The sequence below is a fragment of the Sinocyclocheilus rhinocerous genome, unplaced genomic scaffold (assembly GCF_001515625.1).
Source record: "Sinocyclocheilus rhinocerous isolate Xijiao unplaced genomic scaffold, SAMN03320098_v1.1 scaffold1126, whole genome shotgun sequence".
In the NCBI taxonomy this organism is placed as follows: domain Eukaryota; kingdom Metazoa; phylum Chordata; class Actinopteri; order Cypriniformes; family Cyprinidae; genus Sinocyclocheilus; species Sinocyclocheilus rhinocerous.
In genome coordinates, this window is record NW_015630071.1 from 33,543 (window position 1) to 45,824 (window position 12,282).

At 33.5% G+C, this 12,282-nt stretch overlaps 1 protein-coding gene across 1 annotated transcript in view; it reads left to right on the forward strand.

The window, feature by feature from the left end:
* The first annotated feature begins 818 nt into the window (after positions 1-818).
* Positions 819-12,282, forward strand: part of clstn2b (calsyntenin 2b) — a 61,987-nt gene continuing 50,523 nt past the window's right edge. Inside the window, exon 1 of the mRNA XM_016552174.1 lies at positions 819-892. Coding sequence (XP_016407660.1) covers positions 835-892 — 58 coding nt within the window. The 5' untranslated portion in view covers positions 819-834. The remainder of the gene's footprint in view (positions 893-12,282) is intronic.

The following is a 12,282-nucleotide window of genomic DNA, read 5'->3' on the forward strand; positions in this document are numbered from 1 at the left end:
GCATAAAAGAAAAATCTATAATTTTGACCCATACAATGTATTTTTGGCTATTGCTACAAATATACCCCAGCGACTTAAGACTGCTTTTGTGCTCCAGGCTCACATATATACTGTAATTTTGATAGAGGATTAGGTAACACTTTAGATTAGGGAACACTATTCACTATTAATTACTTGTTTATTAGCATGCATATTACTAGCATATTGGCTGTTTATTAGTACTTATAAAGCACATATTAATGCATGACCATATTCTAGATCCCTTAACTCTACCCAGTACCTAAACATAACTACCACAACAACTACCTTACTACCAAACAAGCAGCAAATTAGGAGTTTATTGAGGGAAAACTAATCTAAAGTGTTACTGAGGATTATGGAGATTTTTTTATTATTTTTTTTATTTAGCATAACATGTTCCAATAAATCGTGCACAATAAGTTGAGGAACATGCATTCAAAAAGTAAAAATCATTTTAGAAGTATCTTGTTTCCTTTCTTTAGCTCTTTCATTTGTCTCTCGTCTCCACACTTTGTGGTTTATCTGCAGGCGGACGAAAAGAGAGAGAACGGGCAGAGCATGCTCAGATTTCACATTTCTTCTGATCGTCCATCATATTCAGAGACATGGTTTCTCTCTCTCTCTCTCTCTCTCTCTCTCTCTCTCTCAGAGTATCAAGCTCTTTCACGCGACAGAGCATCAGCTCACCTGAAATCTTTCAGCGACTCTTATTGATTGTGCAGTTTAATTTAGATGTATGTTTAAACATCTCACTGAATCTTCTCGTTGTGTTAGTGTGAGAGAGATCAGAAAGACCGCAGGAGTTTTACTACAATGAAACGAATATTGGTCCTGATGCTGCTCGCGCTCGGGCTCTCCTGCGCGCACAGAGGTAAGACAACATCAACATATCTTCACATAAACACAGGATATGATGCATTTATGAGACAAAACGCTTTCAACTTAACAAAGCAGTGGGTAAAAATGAATTTGTGGTAGCTGAGAGGGTTAACTAAATGTGCGCTTCTTCTGAAATGACCTGTGCATTCAAATGTTCAGAATTTTGAAAACTTGCGGATCAAGATTTTATCCTAATTGTTTTAAATGAGGAGCTTTTATTGCTGTGTTGAGATTTAAGGTTGAATGTCAGATTTGAAAACGGTCTTTAATGAAACGCTAACTTACTGATCAGGTGCTGGAAGAAAATTTAGCACATATGATGCTGTATGTGAGTTTTTGGGATACAATAGTTATTTTCTCTCCTCTTCTGTCACAATAAGTGTCATATGATGCTATTATCAAAGTTTGAGGGTTTGAGAGTAGTGGTTCGTTTTGTATCTGTCTTATGAGTGTAAGTGTAAAAAATATTTAATATAAACTATATAATGCTTTAAATACGCAAAATATTGATAAATAATTGTTTTGGTAGCGAGTTAATTAGTTTTAGTGAATTCAATACTCTCCAGCTGCAATCCTACTGTAGTTTATGACAACAATACAGTAAATCTAGTTTTAAAAGGGTTTAATTTGAGACAACATGATTGCTTTACTTCATTGCATAAGCCTTCTTATAAAATAGTGTGTAGGCAACTGACTGAAGATATTGAGCTTACAATAATTTATCAATGCTCAGCTTTTCTCATCTTTTTTCTTGTCTTATATTGTTGTCCTGCCCTGTCCAGTGATGCATGTTCTTGTCTTTCTCTTTCCATTTTCAGTGTTTATCCATCCTGTGTTTCAGCTTTGCTTGTTTGTGTATTTCATGATTCACTTCACTAGCTGCAGACTCCTCAGGCTGTTTGTCCCTGTCACGGGAATAAACAAATCTCTCTCTCTCTCTTCTTCAGAAACATAAGATAGTAGTGTATGTCAAAATGTATTTTGCACAAAGTTAATTCAGCCTGGAATGATCATAAACATCTGGAAATTACAAAATAAACCACAACCAAATGTGCCCAGCTATTATTAGTGTATCGGATCAGTGTCAGCAGATGCTGGATAGACTGGTATTGGTAGTTAGACACCTTTACCTTGTGCTTGCAGTTACTGTGACACACTGAGCAGCTGCTGAATTCTCAGGTCAGTCTATTGCGGTACGTTTCCAAGCAACAAAGGGCAATGCATTATAAGGAAGGGAAAGGAACCTATGTAGACCTTGGGTTTTCAAATCAATGATATTACGGACTTCTTTCACTTAATTGTTTATATAGCAAATAAAATATATTTCTTAGAAACACAAGAGTTCAGGTCTGGTGCAATATAAATACAGTATATACTGAAAATATCTGTCTTTGCATGTTTTTTAAATGTTTTTTTTTTTTACTGGCAGAAACTACTGATTTATAAAGATGCACAATCATGTAGGCTAATTTTATGTGTGTTTGGTAACACTCTCATTTCCACCTGTTAAATTAACTTACACTCTGAAAAATGCTGGGTTAAAAAGGGACAAACCCAGCTATTGGGTTGTTTTGACCCAGCGGTTGGGTTGTTTTGAACCAGCGGTTGGGTTGTTTTGACCCAGCGGTTGGGTTGTTTTGAACCGGCGGTTGGGGTGTTTTGACCCAGCGGTTGGGTTGTTTTGACCCAGCGGTTGGGTTGTTTTGACCCAGCGGTTGGGTTGTTTTGACCCAGCGGTTGGGTTGTTTTGACCCAGCGGTTGGGTTGTTTTGACCCAGCGGTTGGGTTGTTTTGACCCAGCGGTTGGGTTGTTTTGACCCAGCGGTTGGGTTGTTTTGACCCAGCAAACAACCCAACCGCTGGTTCAAAACAACCCAACCGCTGGGTCAAAACAACCCAACCGCTGGTTCAAAACAACCCAACCGCTGGGTCAAAACAACCCAACCGCTGGTTCAAAACAACCCAACCGCTGGGTCAAAACAACCCAACAGCTGGGTTTGTCCCTTTTTAACCAGCATTTTTTAGAGTGTAGCTTCATCTAATGCTCACTTAAAGTTAACCTTTATTAAAAACCACTAACTACTAAAGTAATCTTTAGCAAGTCTCAACATGATCATCATGAAAGAAACATCCTTCTTATAGTTCATTATAATATTGTGATGTCTAAATTCCTTAGTGTTTAAAACTATCAGTGAAACACATTTTAAACAATGGTAATGTTAGGTATTGTTTTAAATCAAAATTTTGCTACTGTTTGTTATCATATTATTGTACTATTTGTTTTTGTAATATTTTCAAATAATTAGAAACGTTGACAGGTAACATGCAATTTTTAACATTCACATGGATATTTAAAGGTGAAATGTAAACAGAACTAAACCAAACAGAATTGCAAAAAATAATAACAAAAACAGCTCCAAAAAGCAATTATCGTGGTTTAGACACTTTAAGATATTTAAGTGTGTGCATAAAAAGATATCATGTATTATTTAGCAAACCTCTAAGCACTTAAAATCAAATTTTTTGCAACATTCTTTAAATTGAGCCTATACATAAGAGTGCCAAATGAAAATATCTCATCCCTTTCAAGAGTTATAGCCATTTAAGGAAAAGTGACCCATGCCAAGTTTGAACGATGATGAATCAACAGTTTAAAATTATAATAGTTATGGGTCTATAAAAAACGGTTCAGGAGTTATGGTCAAAAATGTCAATGTCATTGGGCCAATCGGGACGAGTCCATGCCATTGTGTTCCCAAATTGATTTCACCAAGTTTCAAGTCTCTAGGCCTTACAGTTTTTAGAAAGTATTTTTTACAGAAAACACATCCCATTTCCACTGAAAGACTGGTTCTTTGGAAGATAGCAGTGCTTGAACTAGAATCAGGATGGTTGAACAGACCTCGTTAGGCTCTTGGGTTGTTGACTCTTGGGTTTGGTTTCGCTGAGGCTGCGTTCTACATACATTTGATTAATGCATTGAGCGTCTGAATCTGTGTGGGTTCTGACAGCCCTCTGATTGATTGTTAACCATGTATCATATATATTCATTAGTGGAGTGAGTGTGTCATTATCATCATCATCATCATCATCATCATCACACAAAAGAAGCTCCATGTTCCTCCTCTCTCAAATGTGTGTGTGTGTGTGTGTGTTTGGCTGCTCATGGGAGGCCCACACCATATGTTCATCACTCATTTCTCCTTTAACTTTGTGTTCATGTATGCACACCTCTCAACACACCCTTCATGTAGGAAGTTCAGTGTGTGTTTTAGAGTTTATGAGCTCTTACATCAGGACTATGGAAGTGTTACAGCAGTATTGCAGAGCATTCATCATGTTCCTCTATACAGGAGCTGCTGGGATTTTAAAACTGGACAGGATAGATATTATATTATATTATATTATATTATATCATATCATATTATATTTTATTTATTATATCATATTATCAATATTATATATTATGTTGAACACAGAAAATGAAGTCAGAAATAAAGGTTGCAGGTCTTAAAAGCACATATTTCCATATACTTTCAGTCATTCACTTATTGTTGTATCTTTGAGATTTTATTTTAGTTAAAGTTTTAGTAATTTTGTAGTTTAGTAGTTTTTGTTTTTATTTGGGTATTTAGTTATTTTAGTACATCATGGTTAACATTTATTTTATTTTAAGAATGAAAATGTTTTTAATGGCTTTAAATTTAGTTTCAGTTTTAGTTTTAATTAACTTTAATAACTCTGGTTTGAGTACATCAAAGATTATTACATATTACAAAAAAAGTTTTTAAAAAGTAAAATAATTTTTTAGAATTCATTGTAAAATAATCAATTTTAACTATTTGGAAATATTGTTTTTATTTGACAATATGCACACATTCATTCACTCTTAATCATATGCCTAATATGCTGAAAATGGTTCTTTTTCATGTCACAATCATTTATGACTACATGAATTGTGCAAATGATGCTTTAAAATCAAAACAGCAAAATCTGACCAAAAAAAAAAGAGTAGTTGCATCACTACCTTCGACCATTTAACATTTACAGTGGGTACGGAAAGTATTCAGACCCCCTTAAATTTTTCACTCTTTGTTATATTGCAGCCATTTGCTAAAATCATTTAAGTTAATTTTTTTTCCTCATTAATGTACACACAGCACCCCATATTGACAGAAAAACACAGAATTGTTGACATTTTTGCAAATTTATTAAAAAAGAAAAACTGAAAAATGCTCAGTATTTAGTAGAAGCACCCATTTGATCTAATACAGCCATGAGTCTTTTTGGGAAAGATGCAACAAGTTTTTCACACATGGATTTGGGGATCCTCTGCCATTCCTCCGTGCAGATCCTCTCCAGTTCTGTCAGGTGGGATGGTAAACGTTGGTGGACAGCCATTTTTAGGTCTCTCCAGAGATGCTCAATTGGGTTTAAGTCAGGGATCTGGCTGGGCCATTCAAGAACAGTAACAGAGTTGTTGTGAAGCCACTCCTTCGTTATTTTAACTGTGTGCTTAGGGTCATTGTCTTGTTGGAAGGTAAACCTTCGGCCCAGTCCGAGGTCCTGAGCACTCTGGAGAAGGTTTTCGCCCAGGATATCCCTGTACTTGGCCGCATTCATCTTTCCCTCGATTGCAACCAGTCGTCCTGTCCCTGCAGCTGAAAAACACCCCGGGGTGCTGTGTGTACATTAATGAGGAAAAAAAATTAACTTAAATGATTTTAGCAAATGGCTGCAATATAACAAAGAGTGAAAAATTTAAGGGGGTCTGAATACTTTCCGTACCCACTGTATATCATAGAATGGTTGTCAAGTATTAAATGTTTGCCTTTTTACATTGCACTCTTTCAGTTAACTTCAGCTTCTTTGATGTGATTAGACATCTCAAACATTTTGACATTGAAGAGCGCTTGGACATTAATACGTGCTGTTTTTGTCATCCTAACAACACTAGCAACGCATAATAGAGCACAACAGAGCAGCATCAAAAATATTAAATATTATGGTGGACAATTTGACCGAGTCTGATTATACTCTGTGATATACTGATATACTTTATGATATTGAAATTTATTTTAAACAGCATCTTTTCCCATTGTAAATTCTCCATTCTAGCTTAATCCCACAGTTGTCAGAGTCACGGGCAGCATGGCATGTGTGTGTGTGTCCAGAGAGGCCACTAAACTCTGTCGTGTCTCATCTCCGATCCTCTCATCTCCAGTAATCTTTGCAGAATTAAGTTCAATTTAGTCCATTAGTGCAGCCTAATGGAAGCATCTGAGAGTTTAGAGTCACTTAATCAGGCATCTTCACATTATGTGGGGGGGGGGTTGTTTTTGGAGTCGATCTGGAAATCTCATAACTTTTCCACTCATCCTTATTCAGGGTTTCTGTGGGTCATAGCATTAAATGTTTCATGCACTGAAAAATGTATTTCTGTCATGACAACTCTCGGAGGGATTGGCATGGTCTTCCTCAGTGTTTTTGTCTTGTTTTCCAATACAAATACATACTAAACATTCTTACATCAAGATTCATTTACTTGAGATGCAAAATGAAGATATGCAATCTTGTTTACTGAAAAACTGAGCAAAATTAAGTGAGTTTATGTTTAAAGCAAGCACAACTATTTGCCAGTGGGGTATGAAAAAACATGTCATCCCCATACAAACTAAGTTGATTTTTCTGTTGATCTCTTTGAGTCTGTTGATATTTGTTCTTGTTTTAATCACATACTTCTTTTTGATAATTTTCTCAGAGAACAAGACTTCTTACACTTCTTTTGCTTCTCAAGTAAATGTATCTTGATTTAAGACTCTTTGGAAAAAAGACAAACATATTGAGGAAAACATAACTTTTTTGCAGGTACAGTAAAATATTCCCATAGTCTAGTGGTCGGGAACAAGTATTCAAGGCTTAAGCCTTAAGCTAATATTTTGTAAAATGAATTAAAAGTAATGGAGATTGTATTTTTTTGGAAATTGCACTTTTAAACGTTGAAGTGTTGCTAACACAACTTTTGTTTTATTTTGAGAACATGAATGAATTGTGTTCCCTTCAATTTATTCCTTAAATTTTCTTTACTTGGTCTTAAAAAGTTATTTAAAAGTCTTACATTTACCTTCATAAAACCTGCAGAAACCCTGTTGTTCCTGACAGTATCTAACAAACAAGTACATCTACATCTTTATTCTTTCCTTACATATAATACAAAAAATATTTCTGCTGAATATACACACATGAAACTGTCACACAACCTTAATCATATCTGCACAGATCAAAACAACTTTGATTTTCATAACTCACTAAAAAATATTATATTTTATTTATTTATTTCCAGTAACCTATTTCTGTCATTCCCTCTGTGCTCTGGGCTCATTTCCCTCCATAAGTGATGAGATGAAAGGAACCAGTTTGGCTCTAATGCACAAGACTGTAAAGGAGCCATTCTGGCTCTGTGCTTCCACAGCGCCTCTGAATCACAGACACAATAAAGCTGCAGGGGAGCAGTCGCACTCCTTCAATGCCCACTGCACTGCACTGCTGCTGTGGGAAATGCTGATCATCACGAGCACTGTGGCTGGGAGTGAAGCCGCAAGCCTTGTTTACTAGTACTAATGCTAACTGGCCTCATGCTGAGGAAACCTTCAGCCAGAAATATGCTGCTAATGCCATATCTCATGAAGCAGACCTTTATGTTATAGAAATAAAAGACACTGAAGCAGAACTTTCCATCAGAAAATCACTTTCAGGTCACTGACCACAGTGAGCAAACGGCTATATCATCTATCCCAGGATCTACTATTATCACCGTACTATATAGCATTTTAGGGCTGGGTGTCGATACAGATTTCTTAATTTCATTTTATCCCAATTCTGATTAATCTGGGCAAATTTTGTAATATTAATTATTTTTGTATTACTTTGTTTAGTTTTTTTTTTTTTTTTACAGATAATGATAACTTGGTAAATTACATACATACATACATACATATATATATATATATATATATATATACTTATAATACAAAAATTAATTAAAAAATGTAAAAAATACATTTATCTCAGCAAATAATAATATTGCCCAAAATATGCAGTTAACTCTCTAACTAATAATCAACACAATACCATGTGAACCAACTGAAGTAAACTTATTTTATAGAACTGTGATATATTAATATATTATTAAATATATGATATATTACAACTATGAAAGGGGGGGGAAATAATTTTTTTAAATTTTTTTAATTAAATAACAAAAATAGTAACCTTAAAAATTCAATTTCAATCAGTGAAGTTTTACGTGTTTTCTTGTCATTATTTTGCGGTACACGCCGTTTAAAAAAAAACAAACATTTATTACAGTCAATTCAGATTTATCTCTATAAAATATGACTTATTTTGCCTTGGAGTTGTAGATTTGTAGATTCATCCCTGCGGGTGCGACACTGCTAAAAAGCCATGTGGGAAACACTGGCATAGAATCCCGATATCGGGATTTTACAAATCAGTATCAAACTGGTTGAAATAAAAATTGCGTTTAATTGGGAAAATAATATTTTTGACTTTTTCTTGTTGCTATTTTTTTTTAGCTACATTTAAACTAAATTCTTGCTAGAAATACCCATTTTACAAAACACAATGGCATTGGTAAGAAGAGAAAGCAGATGAGAGAAGGGGAGAGCATGCATTTGGGAGGGAGACTGCACACTCGGGATGTAGGAAAACCCGTAACAGCTGCCAGTGGATTAAAACAGCTTTGAGACAGATTAACACTTTATTTCCTCTGTTGTGTACGTAAGAAAAAGCCACTCTTTCGGTTGGCTCTGCCAGCTCTTTGATTGACCCAGAATGAGAATCTGTTACTGTGTTGATTTAGCGCATTTGTAATAGTTTTAATAAATATGTTTTCCTCTCTGCAGGGTATAAAGTGGACTGCTGTATTTATCAGTCAATGAAAGTCCTTGTTTTCCATGCCTTTCAAACAGAAGTCGATTTTTAGTGATTTGGCCTCCATTCAATCTCACTCTCTCCATTTCCCTCATCTTTCTTTCTGTCCTCCATTCTCTTTCTCCTGTGCTTCTCTCAGCTTTAGTTGGTCTCTCTGGGACATAAAACAAGTAAATGATATGGCCCTGACCTTTAGAGGGCATGCTTTATTTCTTATAAGAAGAAAAATTGTGGATGAGAGAAGAAGAAAGTGAGAGCAGATCAGGTGCACATGTGGGTTGACCTTTCCAAGGTGTAATTCACAAGAGACCATAAATTAATTACAAATGATTGTATATTTTCATTTGCCAGGTTTCTGTCTCTATTCTCTTCAGTGTCTGGTTAGAAATCAAACAATATAGTTTGTATGTAGTCTTAAAGATCAAAAGATGTCAATTAACGTCTTTGATACATCTCATATACAGTCTTTTTTTTTTTATTAATCAACATTATTCATTGTAAAACTTAAAAAATTGTTGGCTGCTGTAAGCTGCCAGCTCATTTTTAAATGGTTGGTTGTAAAACGCATTGATTTACGATTCAACTTCAGACTGCAATATGGGCTCAGCAATGTGTATCTGCCTCAATTATAGTCTTTCTTTACCGCACATCCATGTCATTTGAACATGAATTTTCTCCACAAGTGCCTAGAGAGTGTTGAGGATTTGAAAAACTGCTGCATTTAAAGACAGATTGACTAAAGAATAATCCATAAAGTTGCTGGTTGTAGCCAGGGCTGGACTGGGACAAAAAAATCGGCCCTGGCATTTTTTGGTCCAGGCAGCCCACCACCACTTCTATATATATATATATATATATATGAATGATCTACCAGTCAAAAGTTTTTGAACAGTAAGATCTTTAATGTTTTTTAAAGAAGTCTCTTCTGCTCACCATGCCTGCATTTATTTGATCCAAAATACAGCAAAAGCAGTAATATTGTGAAATATTTTTACTATTTAAAATAACTGTTTTCTATTTGAATATATTTTAAAATGTAATTTAATCTTGTGATCAAAGCTTGAATTTTCAGCATCATTACTCCAGTCTTCAGTGTCACATGATCCTTCAGAAATCATTCTAATATGCTGATTTGCTGCTCAATAAAACTTTTATTATTATTATTATGTTGAAAACAGCTGAGTAGATTTTTTTCAGGTTTCTTTGATGAATAGAAAGTTCAGAAGAACAGCATTTATTTGAAATATAAATATTTTGTAACATTATAAATGTCTTTATCATCATTTTTGATCAATTTAAAGCATCCTTGCTAAAAGTATTAATTTCCATAATTTCTTCAACCCCCCAAAAAATAATAAAAAATAAACATACTGACGCCAAGCTTTTGAATGTATATAGTGTATAATGTTACGAAAGCTTTTTATGTCAGATGAATGCTGATCTTTGGATCTTTCTATTAATCAAAGAATCCTGAAAAAATTTACTGAACTGTTTTCAATATTGAAAATAATAATAATAATAATAATAATAATAATCAGAAATGTTTTTTGAGCAGCAAATCAGTATATTAGAATGATTTCAAATGCAGGCTTGGTGAACATTAGAGACTTCTTTAAAAAACATTAAAATCGTACTGTTCAAATTTTTTTTAACTGGTAGTGTAGATATGTATCTTTGCATCTAGTTGTTTTGGATAAGAATAAAACGTCAGGTCCGACAACTCGAAGCCGGAGGGCGCTCTCGTGCAGAAAGTCGTACCAGGAAATCCCTAATATGGACAAAAGCGTCTATAGCTGTATGAAAACAGTTGTTTACTTTTCACAGAAAAACAGAAACATTTGGAAACATGAAGACGTTAAACATATGATTGCGACAATATATGGTTTATTTGTGTTTTCTCCAGTCATCTCCAGGTAATAAATTATGTATATGAACAATGCAGTCCTAATTGACATAGCATTCATTACAGTATAGAAACTATTCTGCCTTATTATGTCATAATAAAAAAATATATTTGATAAGTGTTTGTAGTATATAAACAAATCATTATTACTGGTTATTGTCCAGCAGTATATCTGACTTCTTATCCAATTAAAAGCTATAAATAAGAGAAAAATTAAAGTTGCCTATACACTACCAGTCAAAAGTTTTTGAACAGTCAGATTTTTTATGTTTTTAAAGAAGTCTCTTCTGTTCACCAATTTATTTAATCCAAAGTACAGCAAAACAGTAAAATTTTGAAATATTTTTTACTATTTAAAAGAACTGTTTTCTATTTAAATATTTTTTTAAATGTAATTTATTCCTGTGATTTTAAAGCTACATTTTTAGCATCATTACTCCAGTCACATGATCCTTCAGAAATCATTCTAATATTCTGATTTGCTGCTCAAAAAAAAAAAAAAAAAATATTATTATAATGTTGAAAACAGCTGAGTAGATTTTTTTCAGGTTTCTTTGATGAATAGGATGAATAGAAGAACAGCATTTATCTTAAATAGAAATCTTTTGTAAAATTATAAATGTCTTCATCATCACTTTTGATCAATTTATAGCACCCTTGCTAAATAAAAGAATTAATTTTTTATAATTTCATTTCAAAGCTAAATTTTTAGCATCATTACTCCAGTCACATGAACCTTCAGAAATCATTCTAATATTCTGATTTGCTGCTCAAAAAATAAATAAATAAATAAAAATATTATTATGATGTTGAAAACAGCTGAGTAGATTTTTTTCAGGTTTCTTTGATGAATAGAAAGTTCAGAAGAACAGCATTTATCTGAAATAGAAATATTTTGTAACATTATAAATGTCTTTATCATCACTTTTGATCAATTTAAAGCATCCTTGCTAAATAAAAGTATTAATTTCTATCATTTCTTTTCCAAAAAAATAAATAAATAAATAAATTATACTGACTCTAAGCTTTTGAATGGTATAGTGTATAGTGTTACAAAAGCTTTTCATTTAAGATAAATGCTGATCTTTGGATCTTTCTATTCATCAAAGAATCCTGAAAAAAATTTACCCAACTGTTTTAAATATTGATAATAATAATAATAATTAAAAAAGGTTTCTTGAGCAGCAAATCAGCATATTAGAATGATTTCTGAAGGATGTGACACTGAAGACTGGAGTAATGATGCTGAAAACAGCTTTGATCACAGCAATCATTTAAAAATATATTCAAATAGAAAGCGGTTATTTTAAATAGTAAAAATATTTCACAACATTACTGCTTTTGCTGTACTTTGAATCAAATAATGCAGGCTTGGTGAGAAGAAGAGTCTTCTTAAAAACATAAAAAATCTTACTGTTCAAAAACTTTTGACTGGTAGCGTATGTTAGCCTATAATTTGAAGTTAAATATATTAATATTAATTAGGTGAGTCTGAGACGATTATTTGACAGTGATTTCACATTTCT